The sequence below is a fragment of the Sapajus apella genome, unplaced genomic scaffold (genome assembly GCF_009761245.1).
Source record: "Sapajus apella isolate SASKATOON/1434 unplaced genomic scaffold, GSC_monkey_1.0 scaffold32, whole genome shotgun sequence".
Taxonomy (NCBI): Eukaryota; Metazoa; Chordata; class Mammalia; order Primates; family Cebidae; genus Sapajus; species Sapajus apella.
The window spans coordinates 20,453,676-20,473,120 of record NW_022436972.1 but is presented as its reverse complement, the minus strand read 5'-3'; the positions used below and the strand labels follow the sequence as shown (position 1 = coordinate 20,473,120).

At 47.4% G+C, this 19,445-nt stretch overlaps 1 protein-coding gene across 1 annotated transcript in view; it reads right to left on the bottom strand.

Moving 5' to 3' along the window:
- Positions 1 to 6,663: 6,663 nt before the first annotated feature.
- The window catches only part of ERICH6B (glutamate rich 6B), a 52,936-nt gene continuing 40,154 nt past the window's right edge, over positions 6,664 to 19,445 (bottom strand). The window contains exons 10-13 of the mRNA XM_032294352.1: positions 15,936 to 16,021; positions 15,605 to 15,757; positions 10,259 to 10,484; positions 6,664 to 7,166 (exon numbers count right to left, since the gene is read on the bottom strand). Of these exons, the coding sequence (XP_032150243.1) occupies positions 6,948 to 7,166; positions 10,259 to 10,484; positions 15,605 to 15,757; positions 15,936 to 16,021 (684 nt within the window). The 3' untranslated portion in view covers positions 6,664 to 6,947. The remainder of the gene's footprint in view (positions 7,167 to 10,258; positions 10,485 to 15,604; positions 15,758 to 15,935; positions 16,022 to 19,445) is intronic.

Sequence of the window (19,445 nt, the reverse complement as noted above, 5' to 3'; positions counted from 1 at the left end):
GCCCCTTGAGTTGCTTAGGTGCAAAAGGTTCTAAAGCAGGGAGCTGCAGCCTTCTCATCATCGATACATGCGGTGTCTTTAATGAATATCTTCATGGTATGATAGTGCGAGTTTGTGAGTGCAAAGTACCAATTAAGGTGTCGTAAATTTGGTGCACAAAGGAGAGAAGGAAACTTGATGAATAGTGTTCCTCATGAGGGAAGGTTCAGGTCACCAGCCTTCTGTACACTGCCTTTGGTTTTAGCAGTTCTTTGAAAAGCAAACACTTTCATGTCCTGTCTATTCATGCAGCTGGCTGTGCTGTACTGTGGGCCAGCCGTGTGGATCTCCAGCCTGGCTACAGCAGAATACGTTTTACCAGCAAACCTAACACTATCTACATCTGAAAACTACCACGCCATATCAGGAATGATAAATTATGCATCTCTATGAATTTTCCAACAAATTCCAGTTTCCTGATTGGATTGGTTTTGCCTCCGATGACAAGGTACCCAGCTTCTTAGTTCAAAAAGAATTCTGGATCAGGTGTGGTGGCTCATGCCTGTAATCCCAGCACTTTGGGAGGCCAAGGTGGGCTGATCACGAGGTCAGGCGATTGAGACCATCCTGGCTAACATGGTGAAACCCCATCTTTACTAAAAAAAAAAAAAAAAAATACAAAAAATTAGCCAGGCGTGGTGGCATATGACTGTAGTTCCAGTTACTTGGGAGTCTTAGGCAGGAGAATCACTTGAACCCGGGAGGCGGGGGTTGCAGTGAGCTGAGATAGCGCCACTGCACCACTGCAGCCTGGGTGACAGGGGCTCCATTCAAAAAAAAAAAAAAAAAAAAAAATGGTGGGGGGATTCTGAGTTATTCAAACACTAGTCTAGAGGTGGACACTGTCAGGGATTCTGGAATGGGACCAGGGGACCTTTTGATGCAGTGGGTACCTGTAACTCATTAGACATGACGGAGGCAGCACTTCTGTGGAGTGCAGATGGGTTACCTATCCTGATTGTTGTCATTTTAACAGCTCACTTCCTTTTCACTTAGTTTAGATTGGTAATGGAGGTTGCTTGATAGAACTTTTTACTCTCTATTTTGAGAAGGTAGAAAGTAAGAAGGCCCATATTCATTCTTTGCCATGAAATGAATGAATTGGGAAGATTGTATTTACTTAACTGTTTTTAAACACGTTTAATGAAATAAACTGTAAAATATCCAGTTTTGTGTATTATATGTACATTTGATTTTTAATAGCCTTTCCAAAGAAATGAGGGCACGATTATTGTACAGTAAATACTGTGACTGATTTAATTTGATGTACAGAACAGAGTATGTTCTTATAAAAATATTTAATGACATTGGTTCTTGTGTTTTGATCTTTTATTTCTGAAGCACTCAAACACCTTACGAAGTGCTAAGTAGGTAATAGTGACCCAACTTGTTTGCTAAATGATTGTTTAAATCTGTACAGTTTCAAGTGTTTACTTATGCAAAGAGTGTATATACTTTCAAGTAATTTAAAATGCTTTATATTATTTGGCTAGAAATTGCTGTTTTTAATAAATGTGAATTTTTTTAAAATAAAGATTTTTGCTTCCTATCTTGTCCTCGTGTGTCTGGTATGTGTGCGGATTCCTTGAGGAAAATTTCTTTGATTGAGGTAACTTGTATCAGACTCACATGCAGTTGTAAGAAATAATACAGATAGATCCCATGTACCCTTTGTCCAGCTTGCCCCAATGGTAAACTCTTGCAAAACTATAGCACAATATCACAACCAGGGTATTCACATTAATATATTCTATCAATCGTACTCAGATTTTGCCAGTTTTACTTGTACTGTATAAATTCCTTTGGCAAGAAAATTCTTGTGAAAAGACATTTTTGAAGCATATTAATACTTCATTAGTTAAAAGGCAATTTAACTTTTTCTTTGTGAAACTGACAATTTCATGAGTATTGTCAGCATAGTACTGACATACAAAGTTGTATTAAAATTTAGTATTATTGTAGGAGCAGTAAAAACCTTTATTTTTTCGCCTGGTTTAACAACACCTGGTTTAAATTTTCTCGTGCTGTTACCTTATAAGTAAGACAACTTACAACAGTCAACCACAGTTGAATGTCTAGCATATACCCTCCAGATTTTTTTCTATGTATATTCTAAAATAACTTTTCTTACAAAATTGGGCTTTTTTACACATGTTAAAGGAAATCAAGTGGGTTTTAATTATTAGTTTATACAAACACTCATATATATTCTTTTCTAAACTATTTGAAAGGACCTTGTGGTCAATGTTACACTTTACCTTTAGATTGTACCCCTAATAATTCAGCATCTGTTTCCAAAGAATAAGGACATTCTCCTACATAACCCCAAATCACTGTCACACCTAAAAAAGAAATTTAGTAATATCTAATATGAAGTCCATATTTCAGCTTCCCTAATTGTTCCCCGAAAATGTTTCATAGCTTTCCTTTATCCTGGGTTCAACATTTTACTTGGTTGTCATGTCTCTTTAGCTCCTTTTAGCTTAGACCACTACTCTTAAGAGTTTTCATTTGTTTATTTTCTTGACATTGACTTTTTTTTTTTAAGGAAGAGTCTAAGGCCCGCTATCTTACAGAATGAATCACAGTGCAGATGGTCCTGTTTCCCATTAGTAAATTCAGAATACCCTAACATTTCAGGATATATCTTCTCATACACAGGGAGGAGTTGCCAAGATAGATGTGCTGGGCCATAAGAAAACAAAACCAAAAAACCCAAGCATGACCTACAGCAGTGGCAATCTCCCTGCTCCCACCCCAAGCCCCAGATATGTGGCAGTGCCTGAAGACATTTTGGTTGTGACTGGTGTGTGTGTGTTAGGGGTGGGGTATTACTGGCTTCTAGTGCGTAGAGACCAGGGATGCTGCTGAACATCCTACAATGCACTGGACAGTCTGGATCACAAGGAACCATCTGGCTCCAAATGTCTGTAGAGCAGAGGTGGCAAAATCCTGCTATACAGAATAGTGAGTCCGAGTCCCCGGCACTTGCTGTTCCTCTCACCTGTGTTGTTTTCATACCTGACACATGATGTATTTTGCTTGTTTTTTGTCTTCCCCATCAACCCAGATCACAAACTCCTTGGGAAAGGGACTTTGTTTTGTTTATACGCAGCACCTAGAACAGAGTCTGCAGAAGGTGCGCAGTAAGTGTTGTGTGACTTTGTTGTCCAAGCCGTGCTGCCTTCCCCACATCATCCCATTACTAAGTGCTGGGCATTTTCTATCTCAGACAGGTCTTTAACTTCTTCAGTTTTTCTAATACCATTGCCCCGGGTCAAGGCTTTCATTTTCTTTTCTTTTCCTTTTTTCCCCATCTTTCCTGAAGAAGGGCCTTCATTTTCAAGCCCTTCTGGGAATATTGAAATACCTTTTTTTTTTTTTTTTTTTTTTTGAGATGGAGTCTTGCTCTGTCACCCGGACTGGAATGCAGTGGCGCAATCTTGGCTCACTGCAACCTCTGCCTCCTGGGTTCAAGTGATTCTCCTGCCTCAGCCTGCCAAGCAGGTGGGATTAGAGGTGCCCACCACCACGCCTGGCTAATTTTTTGTATTTTTAGTAGAGACAGGGATTCACCATATTGGCCAGGCTGGTCTTGAACTCCTGACCTCATGATCCACCCTCCTCGGTCTCCCAAAGTGCTGGGATTACAGGCGTGAGCCACGGTGCCCGGCGTGAAATATCTTTATTGCAAGAGCCCATTCTTAAGAGGTCCCTGCCTCCTTGCTCCTAAAATAGAAAGCTCTAAACTTCTGAGGGCACAGTGGGTCTCAGGGGAGCCCCTGCCCATGTTCCAGCTTCATCTCCTTATGGCTGCACCTCTGTATCTATCATGGTCCTTGAGAGCAAGCAATGGAAGATGTCACTGTCTAATTTGAGCAGCAAAAGACTTTACTGGGAAAATATTAGGGGACAGACCATAGGCTGGAGGACCAGAGGAGTAAGAGCAGGAAGCACCACATGGGCATTTTTTTTTGGAAGCAGGAAGCGTTGGTTCAGACTGTCTCCACTCTGTGGCCAGGCCTGGACTGGGAGGCATTGCAATTGCTTTCTTCTTGGCCAAGCTAACTCCCCATGGGGCGTGTGTGTGTGTGTCTGTGCGTGTGTGTCTGGCTTTCTATGCTTTGAGTGCTGGAATGGAGGAGTAGGATTTTCTCTGTGGCAGCTATCACTGTACTGCCTGTCAGCTACAAATCCACCCTGTTGCCCTACCTTGAGATTCTGGAGCTGGACCTTGGCAAACGTTTTTCCTTTCCTAGCTGGTGCAGTGCTAGGCTTTGTAGGGTGCTGGAGGTATGCTGTGAGGCCTAAGGGAAGGGTCTCTTTTCGTGTCTGGTGTGGATGTTTCTCCTTCCTCCTTGTGGCTATCAGCAGAGTGGCAGGTCGGCTGGCATTCTCTCCCCAGTCAGGTTTCTTGGTTTCCTAGCAAGAAGCTTCTTGTGAACCAGCTTCTGCACCTTAGCAGGCACTGCCTGTGCACCAGCGCCGCTCTGAGAGGGAGAGGGGAGAGAGCTGCACTCTGCGCTTGCTGTTCTTTAATTCTTTGAATTAAATTTAAATTGAATTTTACAATCTCTTTTACCTTTTTTAGTATTAACTTAATCGTTGACATTTCACTGTCCCTGTACAAATCATTGGTGTGGTTTCTGATGGGACCCTGACTGATACAACCTTTTTTAGTTTCTGTGGTTGGAGGCAGGTGTTGCCTCCTATTACTAAATCTCACAAGGGCCATTCCCTCCCATAAAGGAGGTTGGGGTTGGCCTACCAAAGTGCTGAGATTCCAGGTGTTAGCCCCTGCACCTCGCCTGGGGTTTTCTTTTTTCTTTTTTTTGAGACAGGGTCTCACTGTGTGACCCAGGCTGGAGTGCAGTGGTGTGATCTCAGCTCATTGCAACCTCCACCTCCTGGGCTGAAGACATTCTCGTGCCTCAGCCTTCCAAGTAGCTGGGATCACAGGTGCGTGCCATTATACCCAGCTGATTTTTGTATTTTTAGTAGAGGCAGGGTTTTGTTATGTTGCCCAGACTGGTCTCTAACTCCTGGCCTGAAGTGATCTGCCCACCTTGGCCTCCCAAAGTGCTGGGATTTCAGGCATGAGCCACCATACCTGGCAAGGCCTGGGGTTTTCTATACTGTCTTGGTTGAGGCTGGAGCTCAGGTCATTCTGGGAAGTTTGCAGGTATTCTGAGATTGTAAAAAATCATCCCGTGGGGGCTGCCCAGCTGAAGTCTCCTATTTCTAGAAACAACTGCTCTGGGATCAGCTGGGAGTCATTTACAAGATGTAATCCCACCTGCTCTTACTGCAGTGGCTTGGACCAAGCATGGTCTCCTGATTTAATCAGGGCCAGCTGTGGAGACCACGGGTTTTTTTTTTTTTTTTTTTTTTGAGAGAGCTTGAGAGAAAAAGCTCTGTGACTTCAGCTGTGTAGAAAATGTCTCCAGGACCAGACCTTGCGCCTGCAGCCTCTCCACCCCAAACATTTCCAAGACCCATCCTATCTTCTGTTCAGGTCAGTGTTCTCTCCAGACGACACATTTCCCCCTTTTGTTCAAGTTGGTAACTGTTACCATTGATCTCAAGTGTCCCACCCGCTTCCTGGGGGGAGCTGGCATGTGGGTCTTTTCAGGCTCTTTGTCAGGTCCTGGTTTGGGGGACTGGGTTTGGGCTGGTGTGGGTTTGGCATCTGGGTTTCCCTCTGCCTTGGCAGGGTGGACAAGGTGTGATGACGTTGGGGTTGGAGAGAGCCTCTGGGGCCGTGCAGGAAGCGTGGGGGATCCAGGCAGTGGGCCACATGTACCCTCCCCTCTCTCAGCCTCAGGAGGAGGTGCTGTGTTCTGGGGTGGTGCCCAGAGGCTCCAACGCCAGGAGGAGGGGCTGGACCCCCCTCAGGCTGATGCATGATTTGTGCCAAGTCAGCAGTAGCCGGGACTGGCCTCCAGAGCTCCCTGGAGTGGGGTGGGGGTTGGGGGCAAGGACCGTGCAACAAGGTAGGATAAGGGCAGTAGCACCTGGAGTGGCCTTGAGTCTTTGAGCTGCCCTGGACCTGTGGTGGGGGTCATAAACATACTCATATTATCACCACAGTGATGTCACTTTGGTGTTGAGTAGGCTGGAATATCGGTCTTTACTGTCACGTACTGGTGCGTGATCCTGGGTGAGTCCTTTAACCTCTCTGCACCCCAGTGTCCACGTCCTGGAGCCACATGAGCTAGAGCCGGCACAGTGCTTATGAGGCCTGCCTGGTTTGTGCGCACGCTCGGTAACCATAGGCAGCGTCATGAGCAGGAAGACCTGAGAAGCTGAAGGGGCTGAGAGCCGCAGGCCTGACAAACCCTTCCTGGGAGCTGCCCAGACCTGAAGGAAGGGCCAAGCTGACAGTAATTGGAGTGACGCTTACTGAGTGGCTCCTACGGGCCAGACCCTGTTCTCGGGACTGTGTGTGTATTAACTAATTTAATACTCCCAACTCTGTGGTGATAGCTGCTCTTTCTAGGCCCATTTCACAGAGGAGGAAACCGAGGTATAAAGCTACTTGCCCGAGGTCTCACAGCTAACAAAAGAGCTTTAAGCACAGTCGTTGTTCCAAGGCTGGTTCTAAAAGCCACATAAGAACTTCTGCATAGTGAGTGACTGTGGGAGCAGGCAGGACAGGCACTGACATGTCACTGAAATGACAACTTGAGTCCGTGCTGTCGATCAGGGCTATGAAGCCTTTCTGTGCTCAGCCACAGATTCTCTCAGTGCCCCCTGCCAAAAACGTTTATTTCTAACCAAGGAGCTTCGACAGGTCCCAAATTACAAACCAACTCTCATAGCATGTCAGCAGCTTTTGGGTTTTTTTTTTTCCCCTGGAGCTCCCAAGGTCTCCACCTTCCCAAGACATTTGCCAGAAAAGCCCCGCCCTAAAACCAGGGTTGAGGGCGCAACGACTTCAGGCACTTGTTGTCCATCAGTGACATCCTGACGGCCTCTGTGAAGTTTTCCAGATCAGGGATCGTTACATAATTCAGGAGCCTGTTCACTTTCCCTAGAAGGACCCGGATCTTCTGGGCGGTTGGGCCGGGTTCTGCCTCCAGGATGGCTGTCTTCTTCATTTCGCTCAGCACCTCTGGGATCACAAACTGCGGGATTCACAGAGAACTGCTGAGGATCCACGCTGCCTGGGCAGTGCCCCACTCCCTCCCCAGGCCAGGCGTCCTGTGGCCAGGACCAAGTGTTCCCCGAGCCTTCACCCGAGAAAGCAGATCTGTGTTCCCAGCCCTGCCACCTGCCACCTTCTTGCTGCTTCCAAATACACTCACTCGGCTGGAGTTGTGGTTACGTGGACCATGGTCATGTGGGCTGAGGCCACACCCACACCCGGCCCCAAACCGGAGGGAAAGCAGCTCCGGTGCCCTGGCATGACCTGCCTTCCAAAGGCCCTGCTCTCCTGGGGCAGCCGGGCTTCTCCCCATGGGGTCCTGACCATGGGGCTAAGCTGGGGCCCTGGGAGGGCTGGGATGCCTCACAGTGGCTTCCTGCAAGCCCCGCCTCCACCTTCAGCTCTTTGGGAGTGTATCTGGGTTTTGTTCAGAGAAAGGCCTGGCCCAGGGAGGCCGCCTCTGTGCTAAGTTCTGCCTGGGTCTGAAGCCTGCAAAAGACCGAGGACAGAATCTCCTGGAGGGGATCATACAGGGCAATACCCGTGCGCTCCAATCCTATGCGTATGAAATGTCTTCACACAATATTGTGATTGTTTTAGCCACACAGTAACCCATGTGCATCTTATAGAAGACCGTGGGCTCGGACCACAGGCTGGTGTCACCCAGGAAGTGGAGAGGCCAGGCGCAGAGGTGCCTGTTCTTCCCTGGGCACGCTGCTGCCCGCCTGGGCTGACCCTGTGCCAGGCTCTGTCTCCTTTCTTTGGCTCTGATTATTACAGTGGTGCTGATTTGCTTCATCTGGGACATGCCCGGCACGGGTGCAGCTGCCTCTCCCCGGGACTCCAGCTCTCCAAGGTATCAGGCTCCCTGGTCTCTCTGTCCACTGCAGCTCTTCATGCACTCTTGCTGGGCACCACCTTCCTGTCCCCACCCTCCTCCCTCCACCATTCAAAGACTGGTGCCCCGGGCCCTCATGTTGTCCAGCCCCAGCAGGTCCCAGCCATGGCAGGAGCACGAATCAGCCACTGGGGCTTGGTAGTGCTAGCCTCTTCTTCACTGGATTGGCTGCTCTGAGAAATCCAGGCTAGGCAAGGATGCTGGGATGCCATTATTCACCTGCAAAATAGGAGGACTTGGCAGGCGAGGGAACCTAGGGGGGCCGGCGGGCCAGACCTGTTTGGAACTTTCCCAGTTTTAGCACTCAAAGTCCCGTATCCCAGAAAACTCCTCCGTTCTGGGCAAACCAGGGTGGCTGCGCACCCTAAACCTAGCAGGCTCCTGTTTCTCTTCTCAGATACTCTGTACACAGCTGCATCTGTTCTGCCACAGTCTGCTGTTATCAGCCTGGTGCTTCAGCTGCTTCACTCCCAGGGGCATGTTTGTCCATCTGTCTGCACAGGCAGTCCTGCTCCCAGGGGCCTCTCTGGAGGGGGGTCTATAAGTGGAGCCTTCCATGTGGATTGGGTTGGGGGAGCTGAGAAGGAACAGAACCTTGCTTAGTCCTCATTGTGGGAGCCAAAGACACCCTCATTCCTCTCCTTGAATCTGGTACTCAGGAAGGGCCTCAGGAACCTGCCTTCTTCCCCCACCACAGTTGGAGCTCTGGGGGTCCAGCCTCAACATTTCAAGTAGGTGGAACTGTGTCCCCCAAAAGCGATGCCTAAGTCCTAACCCCAGTGCCGGTGAATTTGACCCTATTTGGAAACAGGGTCTCTGTGGATGTGATTAAACTAAGGCTCTCAGGATGAGCTCCTTCTGGATTTAGAGTGGGCCCTAGATTCAATGACTGGTATCCTTTTAAGGAAAAGGAGAAGGAGGTTTGACACAGACACACAGAGGAGAAGGCCACATCAAGGTGGAGGCAGACACTGGAGTGATGCCACCACAAGCCAAGAACACCAGGAGCCACCAGAGCTGGGAAAGCAAGGAGGTGTCCCCCCATTGGAGACTCCAGAGGATGGTGGGTCCACGGACACCTTGATCTCAGACTCGGCACAGAGTCTGAGAGAATAACCTTCTGTTATTTCAGGCCTCCTAGTTTGTGCTGATTTGTTCTAGCAGCCTTAGGAAACAAAGACATCATTGCTCCTCTCCTGCCTGCCTGGGCAGGTGCCTCAGACTCCCAGGGGACCATCTGTTTAGAGATGAGTGTGTCTCGGGGGGAAGGAAGAGGACACAGCAGCAGGGCTGGGGACACAGATTCCCACCCTTGTTTCCGGCCCTGACTTCCGACACGGCTGCTGTGTCAAGCGCAATAATGCATGTTGACATCTTCGTTTTATTGTCAGGATCATATGCTTGGCTCAAGTGACCCTCCTGCCTTAGCATCCCAAGTAGCTGGGGCTACAGGTGCGAGAGCCACCGTGCCCAGTTAATTTTATTTATTTATTTATTTATTTTTTGAGGCAGGATCCTGCTCTGTCACCCAGGCTGGCATGCAGAGGTGTGATCTCAGCTCACTGCAACTTCTGCCTCCCAGGTTCGAACAATTCTCCCAACTCAGTTTCCTGAGTAGCTGGGATCAAAGGTGTGAGCCACTGGGGTCAGCTAATTTTTTTGTATTTTTAGTAGAGATGGGGTTTCACCATGTTGGTCAGGCTGGTCTTGAACTCCTGGCCTTAAGTAATCTGCCTGCCTTGGCCTCCCAAAGTGCTGGGATTACAGGTGTAAGCCACCACGCCTGGCCCATGCCCAGTTAGTTAAAATTTTTTTTGTAGAGAAGGAGTCTTGGTACGTTGTCCAAGCTGGTCTCAAACTCCTAGGCTCAAGGGATCCACCTGTCTTGGCCTCCCACAGTCCTGGGGTTACAGGTGCAACTCATTCTTCCCAGGCTAGCCTGAGCATTTTGATGTGAATTTCCTCAGATCCTAAGGCCACAGTGCTGGGAAGTTGCATGAATGCAATTGTATGTACTTAAACATCAGGCAAAGCAAAGTGGCCTTGTTTTTGTATGGGTTGGCATATATAGAGCAAGCCTGGAGACCTGTGGCATGGGCCCGTCCAAGCCAGCAGTGGCCTTTGTACAGGTGAGCACCCCACCTGGTGGAGGGTGGAGGGAGTCATGCCCTTACCTTGTACCTGGTGCCCAGATTTAAACAAATCCGCTTCTGTCCATAGGTGAAGCAGAAGATAATCTTATCCTGGCTCCTTATTTGTACCTGGATGTACTCATTGATTTTCATGGAGATGGGCCAGACAGGGGGTGCGTGGACATGGATGTTCAGGTTCCACCAGTTCCAGGCCTTCTGGTGTTTGTCTTTGGGGAAGTAGTAGCCCAGGTTGGAGCTCAGGTTCAACCTGGACAAAGAGAAAGCACATCAGGCAACCAGGGCGCTCAGCCCCAGGCTGCTTCTCCTCCTCCTCTCCTTCCCTTTCTTTTCCCCCACTTGGCCGCAGAAAGACTGACAGGGACTTGCTGGGTAGGAGAAGCTCCAACATGGACAACCAACCCAGCACCAGGCGCTGTCCTCTGTGCTGGCCTCACCGTATGGCCCCGCCCCACCCCCTTCCCTCTTTAGTTTCTGGCACATGTAGGCTCTTCCTGCTCACAGCTTTGCCATGCTCTTCCCTCTGTTTGCAAAGGTCCCCTGCCTCACATGGCACGGCTGGCGCCTACTTATCCTCTAGGTCTCAGCTTAGATGTCACCTCTTTGGCCTGAGCAGCCCCCCGGTTCCCTACGGGACTGTCCGTTGCCATGCCTTGTTAGTTTCCTTCAGATAATTTAGGAATAGATACGGCAAATTCTCATTGTTCACTGAGTTAGGTTCTAGAAAGCCAGTGATTTAGCAAATACTGAACCAACCCATAGCTCCTAGGGGAGACACACACACACACACACACACACACACACACACACACACACATCTCACATAGGTTATCATCTTAAATCCTAAAGGGAGCCCATCCTGCTAGATATTGCTTTTTTATTTTTATTTTGTTTTTTTGAGACGGAGTCTCGCTCTGTCGCCCAGGCTGGGGTGCAGTGGTGTGATCTCGGCTCACTGCAACCTCCGCCATCCAGGTTCAAGCAATTCTCTGCCTCAGCCTCTCGAGTAGCTGGGATTACAGGTACCCACCACTATGCCCAGCTAATTTTTGTATTTTTAGTAGAGATGGGGTTTCACCATCTTGGCCAGGCTGGTCTTGAACTCCTGACCTCGTGGTCCACCCACCTCAGCCTCCCAAAGTGCTGGGATTACAGGCATGAGCTACCACACCCAGCCCAAGATACTGCTTTAAAAAAAAAAAATTCTATTTTACAAAAAAGAATAGGAGGCTCAGAAGTATCATGTGACTTTCCAGAGGCTATCCCAGTAATGGTGGGATGCTGGAGCTGGGATTCAAACCCTGTCCCACCAGCCCCAGAGCTGCAACTTCTTGCACTACACTGTCCTGTCCCCCATACCTCTGTCTCTGCAGGAGAGCTGAGCAGGAAGGCAGAGCCTGGCCTTGTTCAATCTCAGCCGGCAGTGTGCACACTGGGAAACTCAAACTTCCCCCTGCTCCGGGCACACTGTTCCACATGAGTGATATATATGTATGTATGTATGTATGTATTTCCCTAGGAGCAAGGAGTTCCATTCAGTGCCCTCAATGACTTTATAGACTATAACTAATATGAATCATGAGAACTAACTGTATTTGTCCATCATCTGTTCTCTCTCACTAAAACACAAACTTCTGAGGGCAGGGACCTTGTCTGTCTGCTGTTCTGCTGAATTCCTGCTGCCAGCCCTATGCAGGGCACCCACATTGATAGGTACAAGGGAATGGAGGGTGGATGGGTTTCTCTCCCATTCATTCCAGATCCTACTCTCTGGGGCTTGCCTGCCTTCTGAGCCACCCTCTCTTGGCATTTCAAACCCATCGTATCCCTCTGGCCCTGGCTTCTGCTTTTCCAATCCCAACAGGGCACTTCCTAGAATTGGTGCCCTTGGGGAAGCGGCATCTCTGGGGAATGACATGAGGAAAGGAAGCGATGCTGAGGCCTGGGTTAGTCTGGAGAAGGAGGGCTTGGGGAGCTTGGGTTACTCAGTCTGCCAGGCCTTGTTTGGGCTGTCCAGGGCGTGGCGATGTACTGTACTTTATCTAGAAATACCTATTCACTCTAAGTTTTGCCTTTCTTTGAAAACAACCCTTGATGTTGTTGCATACATGATAGTCTTTGACGCCTATATCTGCCTACACATTCCTTCCAGGGCATGTATACTTTTTTCCCCAAGATGCAGGGCCTGGGTCTGGGAGGTTTTGATGTGGAGATCTACCTGTCTTGCATCCACCCTGGACCAGACTTCTGTAAGTTCCCCTGGGAAATTACCTTATACAGACAAACTGGATTTGTCTGCCTCATTCTTTGGTTTCTCAGCTCCCTCTGCATTTGGGGGTCACTTTGTATCTATGAACCTTTACAGAACAAGGGGCGTCATTGGAGTGAGAAGGTGGCTCAGAGGCCTGCTACGGGCAGCCTTGCTCACCTCCGGGTGGACTTCCAGTCACTCAATCCCAAGTCCCCCTGTTGCTTCCCACAAAAAGCGAACTTCGAAGTCCTTTCGTCTTGAGGCCCAGCCTGTTCAACCTCATTCCTCCTCTAAATCAGAGGCTGTGTACACAGTAGCGAATTAAAAACCTGGGCTCTTTGGTACCAAAATTATAAAAATAGCAAATGAACAAACCAAAACCTGGGCTCTGGAGCCAGGCTCTCAGTTCAAAGTCCGGCTGTGCCACTTGCAAACTGTGGCCATGGGCCGGTCACTCCACCTCTCTCTGTCTCCGTTTCCTGAACTGTAAAATGCAGATCGTAACAGTATTTTGTTCAGAGGGCTGTGTAGGGATTAAATGTCTATACACAGCAATAACTGAGAAAACATTAACATTTCCTTGTTATCATTGATGGAGAGGAGAGCAAAGAGAGGACTCTTCTTCACTTTGGGGAGCAGATCCTGCTAGCTTTTAACCTTTTAAATGGCTCCCATCAGAGTTCTCAGAGATGGGCAGGCTGCATGGTCTTAGCTAACTCTTAACCAGTCAGTAACAAGAGACCAAGAAGCTCCTATTTCAGGTGGCTATGGACTTCCCTGAAGCCCTTAGACTTAAACTCCAACTTACAGTTAGCCTTTCCTTATTTACATGCTAAAAAGCGCACCTGGGGTGGGAGATTTAAAGTGCTAATGCTACTTCAGATGAAGGAAGGAGCATGTTGAGCCACTGTGGCAAGCACTAGAAAAACTGCCCCTATACATGCCCTGTCATAACACTTCCCTATAGACAGACCCTAGAAAACCAACCCACACATTACGCTCAGGGCGTAGCCGACTCCTTTTCTTAGTGCTGGCTCCCTTGTGCACAAGCTGAAATAAACTTTCCTTTGCTGCTGTGTTTGGTGATCTCTCTTGATTTCTATCCTGGGAGATCCAAAGAACCTAGGATTCCAGTAGCAACACTAGGCCATCCCCTACTCCCTAGGAAATAGATATGGTAAGTTCTCATTGCTTAGGAATAGATATGGTAAATATGGGTGCCCAGCTCTGGGCTAAGTCTCCCTTAGGAAGATGGGATCGGGAACATCTAGGAATGGTCAGAATTGGGAAGTTCCTGCTCAGGGGGGTAAAAAGATCCTGACCTGTGGAATGAATAGAACCCACCCACCGAGGAGCCTGGGTTTGGACAGACCTCAACACTGTGTGGGACCCTGATCCCAGGTGGGAAGCCTGGCCTGAGACTCCTTGGGCTGGGAGTCAAGGGCAATGCTCAATTTTAGCTTCCACACACCTGGCAAAGGACAGCCACGCCTTCCATCTTCCCTGAGGAAATGAAAATCAAAAGTGACCTAAGAAGTATTCAGCTCTTGAAATAGTTTGGCTCTAAGTCCCTCCCAGTGCCCGAGGTACCGCGGGGAAGCCCTGTTAGTGCTGAGGAAATTCTAGCAGTTAGGGTTGGGGCCTTGGCCAAGTGGCTTTGTGTTGACAAATGACTATGGGAGGCTTTGCCATAAAATCTTCTAGTGTCAATGACACTGCAGTTTTGCTGAAGCATTCCCTCAGAGACCGAGCTCTGTGGGTAACATTTTTCTCTGGAGCAGGTGTCCCTGGGGAAGGAATCAGTTTGGGTGGGGCAGTCTATTCACAGAGGGGGACCCTGTGCATCTGTCTCTCATCCAGATGCTCATGTGCAGAGGTGCCGGGACGTGCTGGTAGGACTGAGAGGAGGAGCTCTTCCCTTCCTGATGTTGGTTTGCTTGATGATCTGTCACCAGATCCTCTCTGAGGTAATTAGCTGAGAGTTTCTTGCCCCGACTCCTTTGTGCTTTCTGTACCCAAGATTTTGGTCCACTTCTTGGAGAGCATTTTCTATATACAGGGCGTTTGGGGAGGGCAGATACTTCCACGAAGAAGACAATCAGGAAACAGTGTGTAAAAAGGCTCACAGTAGAGAAAATATTGTTAAAAACCAAACTCTGCAGCTTGAAAATCCATTTTTTTTGGAATTATGTTTGGCTTTGACTAGCAAGAAGAAAGTATAAAGTTGATCCAAGATAGTTTAAGCCCCTTGGCTGGGCGTGGTGGCCATGCCTGTAATCCCAGTACTTTGGGAGGCCAAGGCGGGTGGATCACCTGAGGTCAGGAGTTCAAGACCAGCCTGGCCAACATGGCAAAACTCCATCTCTACTAAAAATACAAACATTAGCCTTGAGTGGCAGAGTATGGCTGTAATCCCAGCTACTCAGGGGGCTGGGGCAGGAGAATCACATGAACCCAGGAGGCAGAGGGTGCAATGAGCTGAGATCACGCCACTGCACTCCAGCCTGGGTGACAGAGCAGGATACCATCTCAAAAAAAAAAAGTATAAATCCCCACACCATGACCACTTAGAAAGAGGAAGGGAAGGAGAAAATCCTGAAAAGAGAGTCCTTGCCTTAAAGAGATGGGGAAGCATTTTGAAGTGACTGAGTTGTCTTGAATTGGTAAGATGGTTTTCCACCATTACCAGAAATGGGAACTTAAGAACTAAGTTCAGTTATAGTGAAATATTTAGAAGTCACCTTTTGGACCACGGACTCTATGCATGTGTCCAAACCCTCACCAAACCCTCCTCTCTGAGGCACCCAGAACACGGAGGCACTGGGTCTTCCTAAGGTAATTCTCACAAGGGTGACTCTCAAGAGGTGCTTAGGAGATGAAACCCATAGAATATGGTTGCTGTGGAGACTTGACTGCTGTTTCACCCACGGGGGAGCAATGGTGACCTACTCTGAGGTCAGGGACCTGACAAACTGGTCCATCGTGGTGCTCATTCTCCCATTTCCAACACGTGGAAGTCTGAGGCAGGGAGAGAGGAAGTTCATCCAATCTGGGGGCCTCAATTTTTCCAGCTGCTTTTCCATGGGCAGGAGTGTTAGGGACTCATGATCCAAGCTTACCAGATGTCTCTCTTTTCATCATAGAAGGTGGCATTGCCTGAGTTGTTGATAAGGGCCCGGATCCACCCTTTTAGACTGTCTTCCAGAATGATGTATGTGAACTTTTTCATTTTCACATGTAAGATGAGCATAGCCAGGTTTCCTGATGGATAACTGGGAGAAGGTTAAGGCACAAGCAGTCAGTCCTTGGGATTCCCTGGAAAAGGAAGGGCCCTGCAGATGATCCAGGCTTCAGTCAAACCTCCCACCTCAGTCAAACCCCGCACCCTAAATCAGACATTTTAGGTGCCAATATATGTCAATACGGGCATCCCTGTGCTTCTGTGGATACTGTATCTGGCCTGTCCCATCAGGAAAGAAAATCTGATAGACATTCTCGTTGGGGTAGAGAATTAATTTTCCATCACCTTGATGCACCTGGGAAGAAAAGACAAGCCTATGAAAAGTGGGAAAAGTACATGGGGACCAACTGTCCTATTGCAGAGCATGGTGTGGACCACATCTGCTTGCTCCCTGATGCCACATGCTACCTCACCAGCTTTCTGGGGAGCTGCGGGGCTTCCGTTTACTTGTCTAGGCAATGGGGAGGCTGAACTGGATCTGTGTGTGTTTAGGGTTTAAACTGTCATTTCAGTCACTCCAGTGGTTATTGATTGTATTAGTTTCCCAGGGATGCTGGAACAAAGTCCCACTAACTGGGCAGCTTAAAACTACAGAGATTTAATCTCACTGTTGTGGCGGCTGGAAGTCTGAAATCAAAGGATCCCCAGGGTTGGTTCCTTTTAGAGGCTTTGGGGAAGAATCTCTTCCATGTTCTCCCTTGGCTTTTGATGATAGACAGAGATCCTTGACATTCCTTGGCTTATAGATGCATCACCCCAACTCTGCCTCTATCTTCATGTGGTGCCCTCTGTATCTTCACATGGCGGTCCTCTTAGGAGGACACCATATTGGATTAGGGGCACACCTACTTCAAGATGACCTCATCTTAGCTAATTACATCAGCAAAGACTATTTCCAGATAAGGTCACATCCTGAAGCACTGGGGGTTAGAACTCCGACGTCTCTCAAGGGAACGCAATTCAACCCGTAACATTGGTATACTCAAGTTTTTTATTTTTTCTTTAATCGGTTTTTGTAAATTATTTTTCTAGAAAATCGTTCATTTTATGTAAATGATCAAATTTATTGTCATAACAATTTTAAGTTGATACTGTTTTAAAGAAATCTCTATTGTCTCTGTCCTGTCCTCATTCACTGTATTATTTATACCTTCTGAATCAACCTTGTCAGAAAGTTTGCCTATTAGTCTTTTCAAAGAACCAAGTTTTTGTTTATTTTATTATTCCTTTGTTTTCTATTTTATCAATTTCTGCCCATATCATTATCATTTATATCCTCTGCTTTCTGTGGGTTTTCTGTTATTCTATTTCTAATTCCTTAAATTGAATACTGAACTCTTCTGCTTTTGTCTTTCTTCTTAAGACCTTCCCTCTACTCCTCCTTCACCTCCTCTTCCTCCTTAATTAGATAAAGCACTTTAAAAAAAAAAGCCTCTGGCACCCAATATTCCCAGGCAGTCTTCCATCCAAGTAGTAACCAGGCTCAACTCTACTTCTAAGATTAGGCAAGATTGAAACCATTCAGGGTGACATGGCTGTAGATTTTAACATGTGTGTTTAAAGCTGTTATGGTTCGAATGTGTTCCCCCAAAAACATGTGTTGGAAATTTAATTCCCAATGCAATAGTTACGGGAGATGGGGGCCTAATGGGAGGTGTTCAGGTGATGGTGCTGGGACCTCATGAATGGATTAATGTAAATTATAAAAGACCTTGATGGCCTGGCATGGTGGCTCACATGTGTAATCCCAGCACTTTGGGAGGCCAAGGCGGGTGGATCATGAGGCCAAGAGATTGAGATCATCCTGGCCAACATAATGAAACCTCGTCTCTACTAAAAATACAAAAATTAGCTAGGTGTGGTGACACATGCCTGTAGTCCTAGCTACTCGGGACGATGAGGCAGGAGAATTGCTTGAACCTGGAAGGCGGAGGTTGTAGTCAGCTGAGATCATGCCACTGCAATCCAGCTTGGTGACAGAGCGAGACTCCGTCTCAAAAAAAAAAAACAAAACAAAAAAAACAAAAAAAAAACCCAAAATAATAAAATAAAAGGGCTTGAGGCTACGAGTCTGATCTCTCGCCCTTGTTCTCTCTCCCACCCTCGTTTTGCTTTTCCACCGTGGGATGATGAAACAACCCCCTTGCCACATGTGACCCCTCCATCTTGGACTCTCCAGCCTTCAGAACAATAAATTTCTGTTGACTGTAAACTACCCAGTCTGTGGTACCTGTTATAACAGGATGAAACAGACTCAGAAAAAAGCTGTAACATTCCCCTCAATTTACTGTTTTAGCTGTTTCCCTTAAGTGTATTTATCTTTCATTTTACTCCATTCTAAATATTTTCAAATTTGACACATAAGTTATTTACAAGGATGTTCTTAAATTTGCCAATATATAAAGCACTTTTGGTTATGTTATTACTATTCTTGATTAAAAGTCACTGGGGCAAGGAAACATAGGCTGTACAGTATGAATTCTTTTGTGTTTGCCGAGATTTGTTTTGTGACCTAGCATGTGATCAGTAATAGCAGATGTGCCGACCCTGTGGCTCACACTTGTAATCCCAGCACTTTGAGAGGCCGAGGTGGGCAGATCACCTGAGGTCAGGAGTTTGAGACCAGCCTAATATGGAGAAACCCTGTCTCTACTAAAAAAATACAAAAATTATCTGGGCATGGTGCTGCATGCCTGTAATTCCATCTACTCAGGAGGCTGAGGCAGGAGAATCGCTTGAACCCAGGAGGTGGAGGTTGCAGTGAGCTGAGACTGGGCCATTGCACTCCAGCCTGGGCAACAAGAAATTCCATCTCAAAAAAAAAAAGTAGGCCAGGCGTGGTGGCTCAAGCCTGTAATCCCAGCACTTTGGGAGGCCGAGGCGGGTAGATCATGAGGTCAAGAGATCGAGACCATCCTGGTCAACATGGTGAAACCCCGTCTCTACTAAAAAAAAAAAAAAAATACAAAAAATTAGCTGGGCATGGTGGTGCGTGCCTGTAGAGTCCCAGCTACTCAGGAGGCTGAGGCAGGAGAATTGCCTGAACCCAGGAGGCGGAGGTTGCGGTGAGCCGAGACCGCGCCATTGCACTCCAGCCTGGGTAACAAGAGCGAAACTCCGTCTCAAAAAAGTAGATGCTTTGTGTGTGTTTGGAAAGTGTGTGTGTCCTCTAGTTGTCCCCTGTCCCCATGTTGGTGTTAAAACCCAAGCCCCCTGGATTGTCAACAGCCATTGTTCCCCTGCTTCACCGGCACACACGTGGCTTACATGCTCACTCTTGTGGTTCTGTAGTTTTTCTACAGTTTTTCTATTTTTGGCACTGGCCATTTCCCTTACTTTCTTACATTTTCTGTTCTGCATTGAAAAGGATACTTGTTATGTTTTATTTCAATTCCTAGGTGTTTGCGGCAGGAGGGCTTTGCAGATCATCTGCTATCCCACATTAATCTAACTAGAAGTCAGATTAGAGATTTTCAAACCATTTTAATTTTTTTCAAAGAAACAATAGTTTATTTTTCTAATCAAGTGATCCAGCTACTGAATCTTAAGGCCTCAACAAATGTTGCCTCTTATTGTCATTGAACAATAAGGCCTTCTATTTTGATATTCCAGGGAAATAGAAATTTTTGGCTCCAGTGGTTTTCATTTGCCAAACAGTCATGAGAGATGGTTTAATATGGCGGCTACCACTTTCAGGGGACTTAATCAGATGAGTCCTC